The sequence below is a fragment of the Phyllobates terribilis genome, unplaced genomic scaffold (assembly GCF_046119375.1).
Source record: "Phyllobates terribilis strain yellow unplaced genomic scaffold, ASM4611937v1 Scaffold_10__3_contigs__length_209671492, whole genome shotgun sequence".
Taxonomy (NCBI): domain Eukaryota; kingdom Metazoa; phylum Chordata; class Amphibia; order Anura; family Dendrobatidae; genus Phyllobates; species Phyllobates terribilis.
Genome location: NW_027362770.1, coordinates 17,702,115 through 17,726,770, shown reverse-complemented (window position 1 = coordinate 17,726,770; position 24,656 = coordinate 17,702,115). Strand labels below are relative to the sequence as shown.

The window sequence follows — 24,656 nt, the reverse complement described above, 5'->3', positions numbered from 1 at the left end:
GCCAGTCACTGTAATGCCGCAGCCATGTTGGTTGTGGGCATTACAGTGATTGGCTGGCCGCACAGCGTCACCTCGAGTATTTAAAACAGTCGCTCCAGATCAGATGGTGTAGGGAGAGTGCTGCTGAGCTTGGGAGAGATTTATACCGCGAAATAGGTAGTGTAGGGTCTCTAAAGCCTGCAAAATCAAACAAACAGTCCTTCTCAGGACTAATATCCATCCCAGATACCAGGCAGGTTGGCAGGCTGTATAGGAGATGCAGTGGTTATATCAACAAACACTGCATTACAGTCCTGTGTGCTGCTTTTCAAATTGCTAGACTTAGCCCCAGGTCTCAGGGGCCAGGAAAATCCTTTTTTTTTCATCTAAATCCTCTTTTTTTTTTCCCTCAGTCAGACTGTACAAAAACCCATCTTATTAACCTTTTGGTATACCCCCTCCCCCAAAAAAAAAAAAATTGAGTGTGTCTGTGAGTGTTCAGACTCAAATATATCTGTTTAAAAGAGTCTGGTGTAGGCCAGAGGACTAGAACTGTGGTTTTGCAGTTCCACGGTTCAAATCTCTGTATTATCCACTTTTTGCCTTTTTTCCATAGCAAAAAAAACTATTTGAGTGTCTCGCTGACTGTTCAGACACAAATATATCTGTTTAAAAGATTCTGGTATAGGCCAGATAGCTAGAACTGTGGTTTTCCTCTTCCACGGTTCAAATCTGGGTGTAATCCACCTTTTTGCCTTTTTTACATAAAAAAAAACAGTTTGAGTGTCTCGCTGACTGTTCAGACACAAATATATCTGTTTAAAAGATTCTAGAGTAGGCCAGAAAACTAGAACTGTGGTTTTCCTGTTCCACGGTTCAAATCTGGGTATAATCCACCTTTTTGCCTTTTTTACATAAAAAAAAACAGTTTGAGTGTCTCGCTGACTGTTCAGTCACAAATGTATCTGTTTAAAAGATTCTGGTGTAGGCCAGATAACTAGAACTGTGTTTTTTCTCTTCCATGGTTCAAATCTGGGTGTAATCCACCTTTTTGCATAAAAAAAACAGTCTGAGTGTCTCGCTGACTGTTCAGACACAAATATATCTGTTTAAAAGATTCTGGTGTAGGCCAGAGAACTAGAACTGTGGTTTTCCTCTTCCACAGTTCGAATCTCCTCTTTATTACCCTTTTGCCATTGATAGTACGAGTGTAATCTATTTTACTTCATTTACAATGGGCAAGGCGCGTGGCAAGGGACGTGGAACTGGACATTCTAGTGATGGTGCATGCAGAGGATGGGGCCGTGGCCAAGGTGAAAATGTGCCACAACCAACAGCCACATCTTCTCGCTCCTAGTTCTTGACCGAATTACTATGGAAGCACACAACAACACCACTATTGTGAACTGATCAGTGTGAATAGGTTATTAATAGGATAGCAGATAATACTTCCAGTCACCTGGGCACCACCACCTTCGGTCTGTCTTCCACACAGTCAAGTCTTAGTAGCCGTGAGTCTCGACCACATACTCCAACTCACCCTGATGCTCCTTCCTCCCACCATGCCGAGTGTCATCAGACAGCAACTGATCCCACAGTTGAACACTCTGAAGAGCTGTTCACTGGTCCATTTCCATATTTGGGCCCCTCGCCTGCTCCGCTTGAAGTGGTGGAAGAGGAGATCCCATGTAGCAATCGTCAAATATTTGAACAGACACGGCCACAGGAAGGCGACGCTGGCAATTTGTCACAAGAGGTGGACGATGACGAGACGCAATTGTCACGAAGTGAGGAGGAGGACCGTGTTGCGGAAGTGGAAGAGGAGGAGGTGGTGGATGATCTAGTAACTGACCCAACATGGCAGGAGGACACGCAGAGCGAGGCCAGCAGCACACAGGGGGAGGGAGGCAGAGTACCCCAACAGGCAGGAAGAAGCAGTCTGGTGGCCGCAAACAGAAGACAGGCAACCGTTCCCCGTAACACCAACACGAGGGATGATGCCAGTACAACCGGTAGGTCTTCCAGAGTCTGGAATTTTTTTAAAGACTCTGCTGATAACCCCAAAAAGGCCATTTGTACCACCTGGCACGCCAGGATCAGCAGGGGTGACAAAACTACCAGCCTGACTCCCACCAGCATGATCACGCACATGGCAGCAAAGCACCTGACTTTGTGGGGCGAACCCCAGGGTCCACGACCAGTGTCAGCGGGTGTGACCACTGCTTTTTCCGCTGTTGTGCATGTGAGAGAACCTCCTGTTGTGCGTGCAAGACAATCCCCTGTCCATACTGCATGCAAAGATGCCCCCTCCTCTCAGTCTTCATTTGTTATGGCAGTTTCTCAAGAAGCAGCATCCACATCCACGTCCCACCACAGCGTTCAATTGTCCTTATCCCAGACCTTTGAATGAAAGCGCAAATTCGGAGCCAACGCCCCACAGGCCACAGTCCTAAATTTGCACATTTCACGACTGCTTGCTTTGGAAATGCTTCTTTTTAGGCTGGTGGAGATAGAATCCTTCCGCAATCTTATGGCGGTGGCCGTCCCTCGGTACTCGGTCCCCAGCCGACACTATTTTGCCCGGTGTGCCATCCCCGCACTACACAAGCACGTGTCCCAAAACATCTTCCGTGCCCTCAACAATGCAGTTACTGGGAGAGTCCACCTGACAACGGACACGTGGACAAGTGCTTGTGGCCAGGGACGGTACATCTCCCTGATGGCACACTGGGTAAACATAGTGGAAGCCGGGACCCAGTCGGACCTTGGGACGGAACACATCCTCCCCATACCGAGGATTGCGGGCTCTATGTCAGTCAGAGTTGCCCCCACAGTGTACAGCTCCTGCGCATCATCCTTCTCCTCCTTCTCATGTTCAGCCTCCATCTCAGATATCACCACATCAGTTACAAGCTGGAAGCACTGCAGTACTGCCTCAGCCAAGCGGCAACAGGCTGTGCTGAAACTCATAAGCTTAGGTGATAAACCTCACACTGCTTGTGAGTTGTGGATAGCTCTGAAAGAGCAGGCAGATTTGTGGCTGAGACTGCTGAACCTACATCCAGGCATGGTCATGTGTGACAATGGCCGTAACCTGGTGGCGGCTCTGAGACGAGGCGAGCTCACACATGTACCATGCCTGGCTCATGTGCTTAACCTCGTGGTTCAGCGGTTTCTTAAATCATACCCCAAGTTGCCAGATCTGCTTGTCAAAGTACGCTGCCTGTCAGCTCATTTCCGGAAGTCGGCTACAGCTTCCGCCGCCCTTGCTGTGTTGCAGCAGCGTTTGCAGATTCCGGCACACCGACTGGTGTGTGATGTCACCACACGTTGAAACTCTACCCTCCACATGTTGCAAAGGATTTGTGAGCAGAAGAGAGCAGTTGTGGAATACCAGCTGCAACAAGGCCGTCGATATTCAGGTCAGACTCCACACATAAGACCTCAGGAGTGGACCTGGATGTCTGACATGTGTACCATCCTGACAAACTTTGAGGACGCCACCAAGATGGTGAGTGGCGATGACGCCATCATTAGCGTCAGCATCCCACTTGTCTGTCTTTTGCAACGCTCTCTGCAGAGAATTAAAGAGGAGGCATTGCAGCCAGAGTATGATGAGATGGATCAAGAAGCCATAGCGGGCGATTACACACAGTCCAGCCTCATCTCATCCCAACGTGCATTGGGGGACAATGAGTGAGAGGAGGAGGAAGAACAGGAGCTGGTATCATGCACTGTAGATGGTAGTACCTGTACAACTGTCATACCGTCGGTTCAGCGTGGGTGGCCTAAGGACAGGGGGGAGGAGGAGGAGGAGGAGGAGAGCATTGTCAGTCATCATCTTGGTGAGGACACGGAAGTCTTGCCCGTTACCAGTCTGGCACGCATGGCTGACTTTATGTTACGCTGCCTTAACCATGACCCTCGCGTTGTCAAAATCTTGGGTGACAGTCATTACTGGTTCGTGACACTTTTAGACCCCCGCTACAAGGAGAACTTTCACTATTTTATTCCTGAGGTGGAGAGGTCTACAAAAATGGGGCAGTGCCAGAAGGCCCTTGCTGCAGAACTGTTAAAAATATTCCCATCTGAACACGCTAGCGGCAGAGGTCACAGTTCATTGCCCAACCAAGGCATACAGGCGAGAGAGACGCAACTCCAATCCAGCAGAGGCAGGGGAACACTGTCAACATTTTGGGACAGTTTTCTGAGACCCGCCCAGCTTACAGGCCCTGAGGCGCTGGGTACTCTCTCAAAGAGTGTAAAGTTTCAAAAGATGGTGAGGGAGTACCTTGATGACCGTACCAGCATCCTCCGTGATTCCTCTGTGCCTTTTAATTATTGGGTATCCAAGCTGGACACTTGAAATGAACTTGCTCTGTACTCCTTGGAGGTCCTGGCCCGCCCTGCCGCTAGCGTGTTATCGGAGCGTGTTTTTAGTGCCGCTGGGGGAATTATAACTGATAAGCGTACTCGCCTGTCAACTGACAATGCTGACAAGCTGACCCCTATCAAAATGGACAAGGGCTGGTGTAGCGCCGGCGTCCCTGCCTCCTGCTAGGCAGGGACGCTGTTCCCCTCACCTCTCCTCTCCGTGCCCGGCGTCCTCCTCCCGCTCTGCTGGCAGCGTGCGCTGCTTCCCGGCCACTGTGCTTAGGGCGTGCGCGCGCGCGCTCCCCCTCTCTTAAAGGCTCACTCCGTCCCTGTATAGACTATAGAGGCCTTAACCAGATCACGGTGAAGAATAAATACCCCCTTCCGCTCATTCCGGAATTATTTGACCGTCTGAGGGGGGCTAGAATCTTCACCAAGCTGGACCTCCGTGGGGCGTATAACCTGGTCCGTATCCGTCAGGGGGATGAATGGAAGACGGCATTCAACACCCGGGACGGCCACTATGAATACCTGATAATGCCCTTCGGTCTCTGTAACGCTCCAGCCGTCTTTCAAGAGTTGGTCAATGACATCTTCCGGGACCTTCTCTACTCCTGCGTAGTGGTGTACCTGGACGACATCTTGGTCTTCTCTCCGGATCTCCCCACACACCGGAGGGATGTTCGTCAGGTTCTGCTCAGGCTCAGGCAGAACCACCTCTACGCTAAATATGAGAAGTGCCTCTTTGAGCAGACCTCGCTTCCGTTTTTGGGCTACATAATTTCTCAGACCGGCCTACGAATGGATCCTGAGAAACTGTCTGCCATCGAGAAGTGGCCTCGACCAGAGGGGTTGAAGGCTATTCAGCGGTTCCTGAGCTTCGCCAACTACTACCGCCTCTTCATACCGAACTTCTCTTCCCGGACTGCCCCTATCTCTGCGCTCACCCGTAAGGGCACTAATCCCAGAGAATGGCCGCCCGAAGCAGAGGAAGCCTTTCTTTCATTAAAACAGGCTTTCTCTTCCGCCCCGGTGCTGCATCGCCTGGACAGCAACAAACAATTCTTCCTGGAAGTTGATGCCTCCTCCTCTGGAGCCGGAGCGGTACTTACCCAAAAATCGTCTTCCGGGAGAATGGTAACTTGCGGCTTCTTCTCCAAACTCTTCTCCTCTTCCGAGCGCAACTATTCTATAGGAGACCGAGAGTTATTGGCCATTGAGCTGGCATTGGAGGAGTAGCGTTACCTGCTCGAGGGGGCTCTTCACCCGGTAATAATTTACACGGACCACAAGAACTTGGCTTACCTCCAGAGTGCCCAGAGACTTAACCCGCGCCAAGCCCGGTGGTCCTTGTTTTTTGCTCGCTTTGATTTTGTTCTTCATTTTCGCCCGGCTGACAAAAACATCAAAGCTGCTGCCTTGTCCCGATCCTTCCTGGTGTCTGATCTTGAGGAGGAACCTAAACACATCATCGATCCCGCCAGAGTAATGCAGGTGGCCCCCGTGAGTCTAAATCGTCTCCCTCCCGGTAAGACGTTCGTAACGGTACCTGATCGGGAGAAGATCCTACACTGGGGTCACTCGTCTAAGCTTGCTGGCCACGCCAGTCAGAAAAAGACCCTCCAGCTTATCACCCGGCACTACTGGTGGCCTACCCTGCACAAGGACGTAATAGACTTTGTTTCTGCCTGTGTGTCCTGTGCCCGCAACAAGGTTCCGAGACACCGGCCAGCCGGTTGCCTCCTTCCTCTTCCAGTACCTGCTGCCCCTGGCAGCATATAGCTATGGACTTCATAACAGATCTCCCTGTCTCTGCCGGTTGTACGGTCATTTGGGTGGTCGCTGACCGCTTTTCCAAAATGGCTCATTTCATTCCCCTGCCAGGCCTCCCGTCTGCACCCGAGCTGGCTAAAGACTTTATCCACCACATCTTCCGTCTCCATGGCCTGCCCCTCCACATCGTGTCGGATCGTAGGGTCCAGTTCACCTCACGCTTCTGGAGAGCCACATGCAAGCTGCTAGACGTCACCTTGGACTTCTCCTCCGCATACCACCCACAGTCCAATGGTCAAGTGGAGCGGATCAATCAGATCCTGACCAGTTACCTCCGGCACTTCGTTAATGCCCACCATTCAGACTGGGTGGATCTCCTGCCTTGGGCCGAATTCTCTTATAATAATCACGAGAGCGAATCTTCCTCCAAATCCCCGGTTTTTGTACTCTTCAGTCAGCATCCTCGGATCCCATTTCCCGTCTCCACCTCGGTGGACAATCTGGCTGCGGAATCTCTCGTTAGCAAATTTTCCTCCATTTGGGAGAGTACCCGATCCGCACTCCTTCAGTCGTCCGAGCGGATGAAAAAACACGCTGACAAAAAACACCTGGATCCTCTACAATTCCGTCCTGGAGATAAAGTCTGGCTCTCGTCCAAGTATGTCCGGCTCAAGATTCCTTCCTACAAGTTAGGGCCTCGGTTCATCGGCCCACTGGAAGTTATCAAACAAATCAACCCTGTGGCCTATAAATTGAAACTCCCGGCCAACTTGCGGATCCCTAACTCCTTCCATGTATCTCTCCTCAAACCCGTGGTACTTAACTCTTTTTCCAAGTCTACAGGTACGCCCCCTGCTCCGGTTTCCGCTGAGAACGAGTTTGAGGTAGAGAACATTCTGGCCACCAAAAGGGTAAGAGGAAAGACCTTTTTTCTGGTAGATTGGAAGGAGTTTGGTCCTGAGGAGAGAACGTGGGAGCCCCGGGAGAACATCCATGCCCCTCTCATCCTTGATAAATTTCTGTCTGGCCTAAAAAAGGGGGGGCCTAAAGGGAGGGCTACTGTAGTGCCGGCGTCCCTGCCTCCTGCTAGGCAGGGACGCTGTTCCCCTCACCTCTCCTCTCCGTGCCCAGCGTCCTCCTCCCGCTCTGCTGGCAGCGCGTGCTGCTTCCCGGCCACTGTGCTTAGGGCGCGCCCGCTCCCCCTTTCTTAAAGGGGCCGCGCGCGCCGTCCTAAGGAGTCCCCGGCCAATGGCCGGAGGACCTCACCATATATAAGGCACCTCCTCCAAAATGGAGGTGCCGAGCAATGTTGTTGCAAAGCCTTCACTCTGCTTCAGCCCTCAGGTCCCGTTACCAGTTACCTGCCAGTCACCTGCCAGATTCCTGCTTGTTACCTGCCAGTCACCTGCCTGATACCTGCTTGATATCCGCTTACCTGCTTGCAAGCCTGCGGTCCGACGGTCTGCCTTCCTACACCTGTCAGTCTGTCTATGGACCAGCCTGCCCGCTCACCTGGGAGCGCTCACCTGCTACCTGCCTGCTAGCCTACCCGGAGGCTCTGCCGTCACTTGCCGTGACCACCTGCCCGTCCAGAGACTCTTGCCCGCTCACCTGGGATCGCTCACCAGCCACCTGCCTGCTGTCCTTCTACCCAGAGACTGTCCCTGTCACTTGCCGTGAGTACCCGTCCTTCTACTCAGAGACTGTCCCTGTCACTTGCCGTGACTACCTGCCCTTCCACCCAGAGACTGTCCCTGTCACTTGCTGTGACTACCTGCCCGTCTTCCCTGGGAGCCACCCGCTTCCTTACAAGGACCACACCCTTGTATAGTTGCTCAGAGGTTCCGCCTCCCAGACCCGTTACAGCTGGATTGGGCCAGACTTCTCATCTGAAAGCAGAGTAACATAAAGTCAAATCCACTGTGTTATTTCGGGAGGTGTATTCCCATGTACCTCTTCACTACCACACATGGGTATACGCTTCCTCATTTTGGCTGTTTTTTGCTCTTCTCCTTATCCTCAGCCTCCACCACCACTATACCACCAGGGTGACTGTGGTCCGTGTTGCCAGCATGGCCAGTTCCTCCGTCCTAATTTTTTGGCTGCTTTTGCTTGGAAGGCATAGGCGAAGAATATGGGAGAACCACTCCCAAATAATGGGAATAATGTTTTTAATATGCTGTACTGCATGGCTCTTGTAAGGTGCATTAAAACCATCTTATTAAGCTACTGTGACCTCCACGTCTCTTCCAAGGGGCATTAAAACCATCTTGTTAAACCACTCTGAACTCCATGTCTCTTCCAAGGGGCATTAAAATCATCTTGTTAAGCTACTGTGACCTCCATGTCTCTTCCAAGGGTCATTGATATTGTCTTTTTACTCCACTGTAACCTCCACCACTCTTCCAAGGGGCTTTGATATTGTCTTTTTATTCCACTGGGACCTCCACCACTCTTCCAAGGGGCATTGATATTGTCTTTTTATTCCACTGTGACCTCCACCACTCTTCCAAGGGGCATTGCTATTGTCTTTTTATTCCACTGGGACCTCCACGTCTCTTCCAAGGGGCATTAAAACCGTCTTGTTATGCTACTGTGACCTCCACGTCTCTTCCAAGGGGCATTAAAACCGTCTTGTTAAACCACTCTGAACTCCACGACTCTTCCAAGGGGCTTTAAAACCATCTTGTTAAGCTACTGTGACCTCCACGTCTCTTCCAAGGGGCATTAAAACCGTCTTGTTAAGCTACTGTGACCTCCACGTCTCTTCCAAGGGGCATTAAAACCGTCTTGTTAAACCACTCTGAAATCCACGTCTTTTTCAAGGGGCATTAAAATCGTCTTGTTAAGCTACAAGAGGACTGAGGTTGGACCAGATGACCCAGGAGATCCCCTCCAACTCTACCATTCTATGATTCTATGATTCTACTGTGACCTCCACGTCTCTTCCAAGGGTCATTGATATTGTCTTTTTATTTCACTGTAACCTCCACCACTCTTTCAAGGGGGAATGGTATTGTCTTTTTATTCCACTGGGACCTCCACCACTCTTCCAAGGGGCATTGATATTGTCTTTTTATTCAACTGGGCCTCCACGTCTTCCAAGGGGCATTAAAATCGTCTTGTTAAACCACTCTGAACTCCACAGCTCTTCCAAGGGGCATTGAAATGTTGTTTTTAATTACCTCTAACCTCCACGACTCTTCCAATGGACATTGCATTTCCTCCTAATTTTAGTCAGCCTTTGCTTTTCAATGCATAGGCGAACACTAAGGGAGACCCACTCCCCTATAATGGGTAGAAGGTTTTTAGTATGCTGTAATCCACGTCTGTTTCAAGGAGTATTGCAGTACCTCATAATTTTTGGAAAGCCTTCCATTCACTTCTTAGGCCAACAGTGTACAAGAGACCAAGTTGCTATAAATGAAAAAAATGGTTTAGTTTAGGCCCGCTGACCTCCAAGTCACTTCCAAGGGGTATTGGAGTGCCTTGAAATTTTTGGTAGGCATTGCACTCACTGTATGCCCTATAACTGTGTAGCCAAACCGCTCCTTTTGGTTCAGAAACATATCCTACAAGACATGTGTGGTTGACTGGCCTGATATTGATGTTTATGGTCCCTGTTCCTCCTGCTCTTTCTCCTTTGCCACCACCTCATCCCTCATTCATCACCTGAAGCTTTGTTTTATTGGAAGTCATAGAACTGGGATAGTAGCAGGAAAACATCCAGCAATCCTCGGAGGAGGTAAGATATGCGCCAAAACACTGACCACCTCAGGCCTAGCCGCTACTACATACATGCACTTACATTCCAAGGAACAGAAAGCTAAGGAGATGGATGGCATCATGATCATGAATAATTTACTCATTGTGTAGGAGGCCGACCACTGCTGCTGTCTACCTTCTGAACTTTGTGTTGAAGCCTGTTTGACCCAGAACCTGCAATCCTCTATGTCTGGAGGACGTGTTGCATCCCAGTGTCCAACTGTGTCCTGGCTTCCACAATATTAACCCAGTGTGAAGGCGTCAGTGAGATGCACCATCCTTGGCCACATTCACTTGTCCACGTGTTTGTGGTTAGGCTGTCCTTCCCACTAAATGCACTGGGGAGGGCACAGGTAATGTTTTCGTATGCGCACTTGTGTATAAGGTGCACCGGGACAAATAGGGGCGGCTGGGGACCATTTATGGACACCCAGCCTCCCCCAGGCGGCTGGGGACCGAGTATGGACATCCGGCCGCCCCCTGGCGGCTGGGGACCAAGCGTGGACAACTTGCCGCCAGGCGGATAGCGACTGAGTATGTATACCAGGTCGCCGATGCAGCCATGACGTGTTGGCCAGATTCCGCCTCCACATGCCTAAAAGGCCCAATATCAAGTGCAAGCAAGAAGTATGGTATTGCAGCCTTGGGGGTGGGTGGTTGGCAGGCTGCATACTTGCGCTTGCATTGCAAGGAATGGGGGAGGTACAATGGAAAACTGCCCTGGGATAAGGACTTGCATGGGGATAGTTGCAAGTCTGCATTTTCTGATGCGGCAAGGATCACTTCTGATGGGCACACTTTTAGGCAGTGACCTCTTTGTCAGAGATGCTTCCAGGGGTCTTCCCCATGCTGTTCCCATGTCTTTTCAGCACTGTATGCATGTATCACACAGCACATGGCCAGATAAGTTTGTAAAATGTTAAAATGACATTTCCCGGTGAACGCATTTGTCACGGTTGAAAGCAATACAAAAGTGCAAAAACGCATAAAAAATGCTACTTGTGAACATAGCCCAAGGTGTGGAGGAATATTTTTGTTTTTGGTTATTTATTTTACCTTATACTAAAGTCTTTACCCTGGAAAGGATGTTCCTTAACATATTTCACAGGAAAACAGTTTCAGTTTCATTTTTGTATGTTTTATTGTGAGCCCATAAAAGTGGCTTAATACCTCTGACCACGTTGTTGACAGCAGTGACCTGGGGGTCAGAAATGCTTCCTGGGGCGATCCTCATGCTGTCCCCATGTCATTTGAGCACTGTCACTATCGTTTTGGGCACTTTTTAGGCTTTCTACAGACTGCCGGGGGTGCCCCCGCAAAAATGCTCGGGTCTCCCATAGACTAACATTGGTCTCATTGCTCGGGTCGAGCACCCGAGTATCACGGTGAGCTCGACCCGAGCTTCGAGCACCCGAGCATTTTAGTGCTCGCTCAACACTATGTACCACTTGTTGTTGATTCTTTCCAAAAAAATTAAAGTTTTATATCTTTTTGCTTGAAGGCAGAAATGTAGCAAAAGGTAGAAAAGTTCAAAGGGGGCAAATACTTTCACAATGCACTGTATATAAAGCTGGTTCTTACCTTCCCAGGGGACATTTTCATGTTTTTCTCTTAATGACGCTGACTGCTTATGATTGGTCAGCATCATGCAGAGGAAAAAGTATATGCCACCAATGAAGAATCCCAGTTAACGCCCCCATGCTAAAGGGGAAATTAGCATATAAACTTTATAATCAATCTAATATCTTCACAATGAAGATGATAAATAAAAAAAAAAACAGAAAAAACATTCTTTACAGCCACTATTCCAGGATGCTAAAGGTCCTTTAGAGAAGTTCTTTCACTATTTTTTTTATGTTTAACTGGATACATAATAAAATAGTGGCTGCAGAGCAGAATTAAACTTTTTTTATTGAATTTTGCTATCAAAGTATTTGGAACTTAAACAGTTATTTCTCTCAGTCCATATGCTCGAGCACGTCACTCTGCAGTGAGGAGAGCAGATTGCTTGTCAACGCTATTATATGGGCAGAAGGGTAGCTGTGGATATAGTGTTTTTGGACATTGTTAAGGCATTTAACACTGTCACATATAAATGTCTTATATGTAAATTAGCAAAAATGGAAGAGCCTTGGGATTCCAAGTCTGTTTTTATTAATATTGGGTAGTAATAAAAAACAGTTTGGAATTCCAAGGCTCTTCATTGCTATAGAGTAGTCCTCATAAACAAGACTATTTTCATTTTTGCCACTATACATCTGAAAGAACCATTCCTCCAGCATCAGCAACCTTCTACGCTTTTATAGATGTTGTGTCTGCTCACAACACCTTCAGGTGACTGCTACCATTGCTTATACTTATCCTTTACCAGACGGTATTGACTTATTTTGTATGTGCTTCTGTCCCTCTCCAGTGCTTTCTAATAAGTAACTTAAACTTCATAGGCTTAGAAATTAAGAATTGTAATTCGGTCTCAAACTGGCTCAAAGACAGCATGCAATGTCAACCAGCTGTTTTATGGCCAGTTGGAGATCATGTGCTAAAAGATAGATGCAAGGATTTGTGGGACATGGATGTAATACTATACAAACAACAAAGCATAAGTGTAATTTCACCTGAAATATGCAGTTCAGTTCTGGTCACCAGTTCTGTCTCCTTAACCATTACCCTGAAGATTTTAAGCCCGTGAGGGCAGAGTCCTTTCCCCCTCTATATCAGTCTTTTTCTGTTAGTTTGTTCATTGTAATTTATACAGTGCCTTGAAAAGTATTCAAAACATAACCCCTGAACTTTTCCAAATTTTTTCACGTTATACCCACAAAATTAAATGTATTTTATCGGGATTTTATATGATATACTGTGAAGATCTGAGGTTGTAGGTTGTAATAATCATCTACGCAGGATAACGATACAACTATTTTTTATTCCTTACTTCCATGGTTTTACAACAACTCCAGGTAGATGGCCAAAATACATTGCCACCAGTCCACAAGATCCCCACCCTGGGGCCAATAGTCCCACTACCCCCGTACCAGGCGATACTCACTGTCTCCCAACTTTTGGATGGCCCACAGATTTCATATCTCTCGCCAGTATAGCCTCTAGTCACATTCCACGCTCCTTGAGATGACAGATAACCTGACAGAATCCAATGTATCCAGCAACAACAGTCCTCAAGAAGGCTCCTCAAATCTAGATGACAGATCCCGAAATAGTAGCACGTGGATCCTGTCCAACCGGCAACTGATCTCTAAACTCCATATGCCATCCATACATGAGCATCAGAACCTCAGCAATGGGGCTTAGTTGTCCTGCCTCCCTGGGATCAGCCCCCTGAATAGGCAGAAGGTTTCACACAATCCCTCCCAAAGCTATCTGTGTATTGGTGGAGGTGTTTTTTTCCTCAGGCTGAACCCATCATCTGAGACTGCATGTGACACCCCCCTGCATGTGGCTCCCCTGGGTCTACTATCCCCATCTGCACAATAGGCCTAGTAACTAGGAGAACAATGACTTGAGATACCTGAGAAACTAACAAGATTAATGAAATGATTGCTTCATATTTACCTTTAGCAATCTCCTTTCTGGCCTTATATATATATACATAAGATCCAACCAGCACATCTTCCTCTGCTCACTGTCACAGAATGGAAACATTGATTCCTGAAGCGGAACAGTTCCAGGTGAAATTAGTGCACTTAAACTGACGAGCAAGCAAATCTCTAATAAAACACAACAGTAAGATTGACGCAACCAGTACTCCTTGCTGGAAAAAGTCTGTATCCCTTAGATCCGCTCTATATGCACAATAGCTCAGAAACTGGAGAATCTAAGCAGCACACAATGCAGACTGGACAGTATAATCCTACATACAGTACTATGGGCACTACATAGTCCTCCATACAGTATTATGGGCACCACATAGTCCTCCATACAGTATTATGGGCACCACATAGTCCTCCATACAGTATTATTATTATTATTACATCACAATCAGGAGACGCAGAAGAGACAGGACTTGCGGAGGCATGGGGAGAGGTAAGTATTGTACCGGGGCCCTGAGCAAGCAGGGGGGCCCAGTCGTGGGTGCTTGTACCGCACTCATCCGCTCATGGGCCCCATAGTGCGCTGGGGTGCCCGATGGCCAGTGGACCCACTCACCTGCTCAGGGCCCCAGCACTTGCCCAGGTGTGCCGGGTGCTGACGCCGGCCCTGCACAAACAGTTGGCTACATCTCCTTGTGCATTAGTTTCTGTGACCTTAGATATCCATGGTTATGACCATTAATATAGTCAAAGTTAGTTAGTTGTTTGTTTTTGTGCCAATGGATACTGTGACAGGGTCACTGGCAATGTATGTATGGGGAGATGTGTGTCACAAAGGTTGCTATCTTCCGTGATGTAAAACCCAGAAGTTTCTCTCCAGCATGTTATGTGCTGAGGGGTTAATCGACCATGACGGGGTTGGGTATTTTTGGGAGTAGGTGTAAGAGATGGGCGGGATGGCTACTCACCATATCTACACCGCAAGGGTGTGGTTCAGTAGGTTAAATGTCCAGCCACTGAGTTTTTTTCTCTGTCTGTGTTTCTGGAAGCAAGAGAGCTCCAGAGAAGGTTTATGTGAAATTATACCAAACTCTGTTGTCGTACCCTGAATAGGCGGATCCCCACAGGCATATGGACTGTGCTATATGTTATAGTTTGTTCCCCATTTCTGCCAGAAAAAGACACATTTATTTTACTCTGGTTTATGCTATGTTTTAAATAAACCAGCAGAAGAAACGTTCCTGTGTCTACCTCTGTGACCAGCCAAGTGAGTAGCATTATCACAATACCTAAGCTACTGTAATGCCCTGCACATGGGGTAAGCGACATAGCAAATCAGAAGAACTGTATTACATTTCTAATTGGATGGTATTTAGTAATATTATTATTGTTACACTTATTACATATTGGGATAGGATCTTGGAGATGGGAATACCCCTTTAAGTTCATTGAGTTCAACCTTTAGCCTATCATGTTGATCTAGAGGAAGGTGCATCGAGACTGAGACTACCTACTTCCGTTTCTGCTCTTCTCCATCAGAGAATTTCCCCATGTTCCCCAAGCCTCCACTGGCTTTTCTCAGTTCGAGCTCCTATATGGTCGACATCCGAGAGGGCTCCTAGATATCGCCAAGGAAACTGAGAAGCCAAAATACAGGAGAGAATGGAGAAGGTGATGCTTATCGTGAAGACGCATCTCCCTTAAGCACAAGAGGTGCAGGCAAGGATCTATAAATCATCAGCAAAGCTGAGGCAGTTCCAGCCTGGGGTGTTAAGAACTGCTACAAGCACTAAGGAAAGATAGGAAAACTGTCCCTACAATAGGACTAAGCTGATTCCCTATGATGCAGCGGGGGACCTGTTCCTTGTGAACAGACCCGCCTAAGTCCTCGGCTAGTCTGAACGCAGACCTATAGATATAAGGGAGGGGTCCCTACAAGAAATAAGGACTGGGATATAGTTGGACACCTCCTAGCAGAAATTGTAGCAGAGCAAAGACAAACAAACAAAAAGTACTAGTGGTCCAAAGACCAAGCAAACTACAGAGTTAGGTACAAGGCACCTGGCTAGCTTAAGAGTAAATGTAACACTGAAGTCCAGCAAGGCCAGAAGGGCGGAGCTGGATTATATAGGCAGAAAGTCATGTGACCAACAAAATAGAAAAAGAACTAACAGGAGAGTTCTAACATGGGGACCACATGCTGGTGCTTATCCCCATAGTCGACAGCAAGTCCCTGGCTAGTGGCAAGGCCCATATGAGGTGGTCTAAAAACTGGGTGAAGTTAACAAGTTACAAGGTCCACCAGCCAGGACAAAGGAAGCCTCACCAAGCTTACCAAGTGAACTTGCTCAAGCAAGATCGGGAATTTCTGTAAGCTCCTTGCCTGGGAGCCCATCCCGGAAGCCAAAGTGGATGATGTCATGATTGCAGAGCATCTATCGCCGGCGCAGAAGCAAAAGTTTTGAGAACTACTAAAGCGGGACCGTGACTTGTTCTCGGAATTGCCGGAGCATATGCAGGTAGTGGAACATGACGTTCTGACAGAGCCATATACAAGGTTGAACATTTTTAGAGAGAAGTTTATATATGGCAATAGCCTACATTTAGTCATCATTTTTATTTATTTTACTCACCATTAATTTCTGTAGCCCTTTACAGACATCATCAGTGTCTTCATTGGGGCTCACAATATAAACTCCCTATCAGTATGTCTTTAAATTCTGGAAACACAGGGAGAACATACAAACTCATTGCAGATGTTGGTAGGACTTGAAACCAGGACTCTATTGCTGCACGGCTACAGTGCTAACCACTGAGCCACCATGCTGCCTAGCCATAAAGAAAGGATAAGAAGGGAAAGAGTGGCCTTGGGTCTACTTTGGTGATATCTAGTGTCAGGGATTCCAACACACAGAGACGACACCGGGGACATCACGCAATATCTTACCGTGCCGTCACGCTGTCAGTATTTTGCCCGGAGTCGTGAGCACGCGATCCAGACTACTCGCTACGTAGATATCGGTAAGCGACCAGTGAGCGCATGGCATCACACCTCTGGGTTCCAAAGCCTGGAATCCATGTTTAACACCCTCTGTAAGGTCACTGTCAGCTTCACGATAGCCCAATTATTATTCTCTGCCACCACCGGCCGAGTTTGAAATATAAAACAGGCCTGGCGGGACGCCTGCGTTTTGATAGTTTATATGGCTTCGGGGAAAGGAACAATTATAGAACAAAAGAAACAGGACTATTAAATTTTATATTTAATCCAAAAGAGAAGCAGTGTTCAAGAAAAATATATACAAGTATGTTACAAAAGAGACATTAAAATACATAGGCAGTTACATAAAATAAACAGGATAAAAGAAGAATAACTAACACTATAAAGATCACTGCAACTATTCAATATAGGTGGAGGGGAGATTCTCCATTTACTATTATTGAACAGGGTCCTCCGCTATGATAGACATATACTCCTGGGCAAAGAACATGGCTTCAGACTCAACAAACTATTTTATGCTGAAAGGAGAGAACCCCCTGTGATGGCATCACAGGGGCTGGGCTCCACCCTTCAGATTTGTATTAAAAACCTGCTTTTTGGGATAACTCGTTGCGTGTTGATCCCAGATGCCCAATAGTGATATCATATTTTCTATTATGATTTTATCTTCAGTTAGAGACCACAAATCGCATAGCTGCAGTCTGCTATTCTAGTGTTTTTGAGCCACAGCTCCCTGATTTTGCTTACAGTCCTGGAAAACTGCATATACATTCCTGGACTGATTTGGTCACTAAACATATGGGTCCCGTTACTGTCGGACGTATGGAACTCACAATATTTCATATTTCATTTCGGAGTCGGCCTGGCTATGGCTGGTGGCCGTGAATTGTTTTGAGTGCCTTTGAACTTAAACCATTTCCTCTTTCCTCCAAACTCTGGCCTGGGAGAAGGTGTCAATCTATCTCAGGTCTTTCTCTTTCTTTCAGGTCTATCTCTTTCCTGACATTAATATTTCCCTGACATCTAGGATAAATAAAAAGGTTGTCCACTAAAAAATCAACATGCAATAAATGTGTGCTATGCTAAAACATTCTCTCATGCAAAGTCCTGATTTGCCAGGGCAGGTAAAACACTTATAAGTAGTATACTATTTTACCCTCTTTTAAAACAGACTCTAGAATATTTTTGGCTCTTTTTCTTATTTGCAGTTTTGGGGCATGGCAAATGTTACCCTAGGACTATATGTGTGAAATTGCTTCCAGAAGTACTGACTAGTGATGAGCGAGTGTGCTTGTCACTGCTCGGTACTTGCCCAAGCATGTCACTGCTTGAGATGCTCAGCGCTCCTCGGATATTTCCGGGATGCTCGGACGGGTGCTCGGGTCCCCTCCCCGCATGTTTGGCACTCTTTAGAGAGCCAATTAACATGCAGGGATTGCCTGCCACTCACTGTAATACCGTAGCCATGTTGGTTGTGGCATTACAGTGATTGGCTGGCCGCAAGTTTATATACGACCTGGTGACCCTATGTTCGTGACATTGTACCCCAGAAACAGGCAGAGTAGGGAGAGCTGCTGCTGAGTGAGGGAGAGAATTGTTGCTTGTTAGACAGTGCTTGTGGACAGTGTCCACAGCACAATAGGATCCATTGCACGTTCTGTGCACATTCTGTCTGTTGCTGCTGTTACATATCTACATAGCCCTTCATATCAGGGCTGTTGTTTTTTTGCTCTTGATCCTGATTATTTGCTTAAAAAGCAATACAGTACTCCATTTTTTCTGCTCCATTTGCTTGTTACCAGAATAGAGGCAGATTTTTGGGGTTTTATTAACATTGCTGTATTGTGGAAGCAGAGAAACTTTTCATTATCACACGTGATCCCATATTACTGCGATAATAATCGTGACATTTTGTGGAGCGTCACAAATATTCCACTCCATTTAAAGTCAGTAATCTGTGTTTTGTTGAACCTATTCACACCTGGTCGCTGACCAATATTATACTACAAGGCCACAACCTAAAACCATGTTCGTCACAAGTGATGTGGTAATAATACAGACATTTTTTGGAGTGTGACAAATATTACACTCCATTTAAAATGGTAAAGGCGCGTGGCAAGGGACGGGGAAGTGGACGTGATGGTGATGGTGCACGCTGAGGCCACTGTCTACTTGTTGGTATCACTTTGCAGTCACCAACAAAATGGCTCCGCATTGTGATCCTAAACTTATTTCTTTCTCATTGTTTTACAAACACCCAGAAAGGGGAGGAGAGGAGTGACATCACACACATGAGAGAAGACCCCGCTCATCAGAATTTACACTAGGGGTCTCAAACACGGCTAAGTATATGGGCCGCACATAGAAAATGTGTGAATTTGAAGGGCCGCATTCTTTGCAGGATCATATGAAATTTTAATGATACCATATATTTTTCTATGCACCTTTTGGATCATTTTTTGAACATTTTTGGCTTTTTTATTTTATTCTTTAAAATGGCATTCATTTTATGGGCTACAGTTTTACAATTTTTACGATTTTTATTTCCTTTTTGTGTCCCATGTGCCCGTCCTGGTCCTCATCTTGAGGTAATGTTCCCATCCTTGTCCCCATCTTGTAGTATTGAGCCCATCCTGGTTCCCATCTTGTAGTAATGTGCCCATTCTCGCCCTTATCTTGTAGTAATGTGCCCATCCCGGTCCCCATCTTGAAATAATGTGCCCATTTTGGTCCTCATCTTGTAGTAACGTGCTCATCCTGGTCCCCATCTTGTAGTAATGTGCCCATCCTTATCCCTAACTTGTAGTAATGCCTCATCCTTGTCCTCATCTTGTAGTAATATGCCCATCCTGGTCCTCATCTTGTAGTAATGTGCCTGTCCTGGTACCCATCTTGTAGTAATGTTCCCATCCTTATCTCTAACTTGTAGTAATGCCTCATCCTTGTCCACATCTTGTAGTAATGTGCCCGTCCTGGTCCCCATCTTGCAGTAATGTGCCCGTCCTGGTACCCATCTTGTAGTAATGTTCCCATCTTTATCTCTAACTTGTAGTAATGCCTCATCCTTGTCCTCATCTTGTAGTAATGTGCTCATCCTGGTCCCCATCTTGGAGTAATGTGCCCATCCTGGTCCTCATTTTGTAGTTTTGTGCCAATCCTGGTCCCCATCTTGTAGTATTGCGCCCATCCTGGTACCCATTTTGTAGTAATGTGCCCATTCTCACCCTTAAGTTGTAGTAATGTCCCCATCCTTGTCCCCATGTTGTAGTAATGTGCCCATCCCGCTCCCCATGTTGTAGTAATGTGCCCATCCTGGTCCTCACCTGTAGTAATGTGCCCATCCTAGTCCCCATCTTGTAGTAATGTGCCCATCTTCATACCTAACTTGTAGTAATGCCTCATCCTGGTCCTCATCTTGTAGTAATGTGCCCATCCTGGTCCTCATCTTCAGGTAATGTGCCCATCCTTGTCCCCATTTTGTAGTATTGAGCCCATCCTGGTGCCCATCTTGTAGTAATGTGCCCATTCTCACCCTTATCTTGTAGTAATGTGCCCATCCCGATCCCCATCTTGTAGTAATGTACCCATCCTGGTCCTCATCTTGTAGTAAAGTGCCCATCCTGGTCCCCATCTGGTAGTAATATGCCCATCCTTATCCCTAACTTATAGTAATGCCTTATCCTTGTCCTCATCTTGTAGTAATGTGCCCATCCTGGTCCTCATCTTGTAGTAATGCGCCCATCCTGGTACCCATCTTGTAGTAATGTGGCCATCCTTATCCCTAACTTATAGTAATGCCTTATCCTTGTCCTCATCTTGTAGTAATGTGCCCATCCTGGTCCTCATTTTGTAGTAATGTGCTCATCTTGGTCCCCATCTTGTAGTATTGATCCCATCCTGGTGCCCAATTTGTAGTAATGTGCGCATTCTCACCCTTAACTTGTAGTAATGTGCTCATCCTGGTCCTCATCTTGTAGTAAACTGTCCATCCTGGTCCCCATCTTGTAGTAATGTGCCCATCCTGGTACCCATCTGGTAGTAATGTGCCCATCCCGGTCCGCATGTTGTAGTAATGTGCCCATACCGGTCCTCACCTGCAGTAATGTGCCCATCCTAGTCCTCATCTTGCAGTAATGTGCCCATCATCATACCTAACTCGTAGTAATGCCTCATCCTGGTTCTCACCTTGTAGTAATGTGCCCATCCCGGTCCCCATGTTGTAGTAATGTGCCCATCCCGGTCTACATGTTGTAGTAATGTGCCCATCCCTGTCCCTGTCTTGTAGTAATGTGCCCATACCGGGCCCCGTCTTGTAGTAATGTGCCCATCCCGGACCCCATCGTGTAGTAATGTGCCCATCCCGGTCCTCATCTTGTAGTAATGTGCCCATCCCAGTCCTCATGTTGTAGTAATGTGCTCATCCCGGTCTTCACTTGTAGTAATGTGCCCATCCTGGTCCTCATCTTGTAGTAATGTGCCCATCCTGGTCGTCATTTTGTAGTAATGTGCCCATCCCGGTTCCCATCTTGTAGTAATGTGCCCATCCCGGTCCACATGTTGTAGTAATGTGCCCATCCCGGTCCACATGTTGTAGTAATGTGCCCATCCCAGTCTTCATTTGTGGTAATGTGCCCATCCTGGTCCTCATCTTGTAGTAATGTGCCCATCTGGTTCTCATCTTGTAGTAATGTGCCCATCCCGGTCCACATGTTGTAGTAATGTGCCCATTCTAGTCCCCATCTTGTAGCAATGGTCCATGCTGGTCCCTAACTATTAGAATATTCAACTGAAAAGAATCACTGAGTTTGGCGGCCCTCAGGACCAGGCCGCAATTATTACAGCGGCTCCGATGCCTGCGAGACTCATTAAGCAGCCTCAGGGGCTTGCATGTTTGAGACCCCTGATTTACACCACAAAGGTAGTGAAAATTAATACAAAACTTTACTGCTCTGTATGACTGGAGTACATTTCTATTGGAGTCCATTTCTAGTGCTGGCACAATGCTGCTGAAAGATGTGCCAAATTAATTATTTTTTTTCACACTTTTATATTTCAGATTAACAAATAAAGAAGAAATTCACTTTGTGAATTGGTCTCTCTGTTCCCCTCTTTTAAACAACCATAAAAATATGACAAATTATGTGATTGTTCTGAGTTAGCCATATACAACAATAGATAAGCTATAATTATTATTATTATTATTATTTGCACATATCGTGCTAACATATTCGGCAGCACTTTACATAAATTATCATCACTGTCCCCAATGGGACTCCCAATCTAGATTCCCTAGCAGTATGTCTTTGGAGTGTGGGAGAAAACTGGAGAAAACCCATGCAAACACAGGGAGAACATACAAACTCCTTGCAGATGTTGTCCTGGTGGGATTTGAACCCAGGACCCAGAGCTGAAAGGCTGCAGTGCTAACCACTGCACCACCGTGCTGCCAATGCTAGCTTGTCTTTATCTTTTATAATCATTCTGAAATAAAACCTTCCTATTACTTATAATGTTGTTGCCTTTTAGATATCTGTTTAGTGTGTTTGACAGGTTTTAAATACCTCAGATCAATTTTCTGACAGATTAGAGAGATTTCAATTAAATCAGATGACCATTTACCAACACAATTTTGATATGATTGAACAGAAATTGGGCAAATATGTGACAGAATATGTAAATGCATCCTTAGTCTGTAAAAAATGTGAAATAATGTCACAAATCTTTTTATTTTGCACAGTTTGAGAATGAAATAATACTGAAACTAGATCATGAAGTAGAAGGAGGACGAGGAGATTGGCAATACATGCAACTTTTTGAAACAATGTAAGTAGACCTACATGTATTAACATTCCTCTAATTACATACTCAGTTTAACAATGTAAAGGCCTAATTAGTTGTTGAATAACCAAATTTATTCTTTCACTCATTATGCTTGGCCAGAAATGGAGATAAAACACCCCAACAGTAGATTAGACGGCTGTTAAAGAAGAAATCTTACCTCCTGGGCAATTTCATATAGTAACAAGGGAACAAAAACATAACACTTTCTCAAATATTTTTAACTAGGAAAAGTATAACAATTAATAATCTAGTAATAAGAGTTCTAGCGCTTTAACAGAAGGAGCTGACAACGTGATGTATTTCTATGCCACTGTCACGCTCAGGTCAGGAGAGGTGCTGGACAGTCCGTGTACTCTCATGCGATCCTCCCATGAGAAATACCACTGTCTGTCTGCGCTCTAAGTTATTCTCTCCAGTATTTCACTATCATGACAGCTTTGTGAGTCTTTCTGCCTCTGATTGTAGAGAAAATGCTATATAGAGGAAGACTGTGTAAACACAGGGGAGACCTAAGCTGTAGTGATGAGCGAGCATGCTCGCTACTGCTCGGTGCTTGCCTCGGCATCTCACTGCTTGAGATGCCCGGCGCTCAACGAGTATTTCCGGGTTGCTCGGCGGGAGCTCGGGTTCCCTCCCTGCATCATTCCTAGAATATTTTTGGCTCTTTTTCTTATTTGCAGTTTTGGGGCATGGCAAATGTTACCCTAGGACTACATGTGCGAAATTGCTTCCAGAAGTACGGACTAGTGATGAGCGGGTGTGCTTGTCACTGCTCGGTACTTGCCCGAGCATCTCACTGCTTGAAAAGCTCAGCGCTCCTCGGATATTTCCGGGATGCTCGGACAGGAGCTCGGGTCCCCTCCCCGCATGTTTGGCGCTCTTTAGAGCGCCAATCAACATGCAGGAATTGCCTGAAACCCACTGTAATGCCGTAGTCATGTTGGTTGTGGCATTACAGTGATTGGCTGGCCGCACAGCGTCATCAGGTCTATATCAGACGTGGCACCGCTGTGCTCGTCACAGTCACTCCGGAATCAGGCAGAGTAGGGAGAGGTGCTGCTGCGACAGGGAGAGATTTGCTTGTGTATTAGGTAGTGTAGGGAGAAAAAACGTACATTACACATATCCATCTTAACAAACAGTCCTTCTGAGGACTAATCCATCTGCAGAGATATCAGGCAGGCAGGGTGTATAGGCAGGCAGTGTATATAGCAGACTGCAGTGCATATAGCACAAGAGGCTCCATTCAAATTCTGCCTTCTGCTGCTGTTAGATATTTCTATACAAAGGCCCAGGTCTCAGGGGTCAGGAATAATTTTTTTTGGATGTTAATCCTCATTATTTGCTTAAAAAGCAATCCAGAGAACACAGTTTTTCTGCGCCATTTGCTTGTTGGCCTTCAGAATACAGCCAGGTCCTTTCCATATTACAGTGCTAGAAATCCATCTGTTTACAACAGTGTTTTTCTCCGTCAAACGGATCACATATACGTTGTCAGAAAATACCGCCATTTCTGGCCTCCATTAAAAATTTCTTTCAGTGTGTCAGTGAAGCAATTCACACCAGTTTGCTGTTCAAACTAGTTACCAATGGGGCAGGTATTTAAAACTCTGTTTTCTCCGTCACACGGATCACATATAAGTTCACTCCAAACTCAGTCATTTGTAATGAGCGTGGAAGATACTCTCCTCCATTTAAAATGGGCAAGGGACGGGGAATTGGACGTGATGGTGATGGTGCATGCAGAGGCCGAGGACAAGGCCGTGGGCAAGCTGAAATTATGCCACAACAAACACCCACATCTTCTCACCTGACCTTCCTGTCCCAATTCCTGGGGGGGGCACACCACACAACTATTGAACCCAGAGCAGTGTCAAAAAGATTGTTGGTTGGATAGCGGGTAATGCTTCCAGTCACTTAGCCACCACCACCACCCTGTCTTCCACACGGTCAATTCTCAGTAGCTGTGAATCTAGCCCGCATATTCCTCACCCTGATCCTCCTTCCTCCCACCATGCTGAGTGCCCGGAGACAACTGATCCCACACTTGGAAACTCTGAAGAGCTGTTCACTTTTCCATTTATAGATTCGGGCCTCTCGCCCAGTCCACTTGAAGTGGGGCAAGAGGAGATCACATGTAGCGATGCCCAAATATTTGAGCAGCCACGGTCACACGAAGGCGACTGTGGGAAAAGTGTCACAAGAGGTGGACGATGATGAGACACAATTGCCAGAAAGTTAGGAGGAGGACCAGGGTGCGGAAGTGGAAGACGAGGTGGTGGATGATATAGTAACTGACCCAACCTGGCAGGATGACATGCAGAGCGAGGAGAGCAGCACACAGGGGGAGGGAGGCATAGCACCCCAACAGGCAGGAA

At 46.7% G+C, this 24,656-nt stretch overlaps 1 protein-coding gene across 5 annotated transcripts in view; it reads left to right on the top strand.

Moving 5' to 3' along the window:
* The window catches only part of DOCK2 (dedicator of cytokinesis 2), a 1,661,574-nt gene that overhangs the window by 1,094,354 nt on the left and 542,564 nt on the right, over positions 1–24,656 (top strand). For all 5 annotated transcript variants that reach the window (XM_073649510.1, XM_073649507.1, XM_073649509.1 and 2 more), the window contains one exon: positions 22,175–22,260. In XM_073649510.1, coding sequence (XP_073505611.1) covers positions 22,175–22,260 — 86 coding nt within the window. The remainder of the gene's footprint in view (positions 1–22,174; positions 22,261–24,656) is intronic.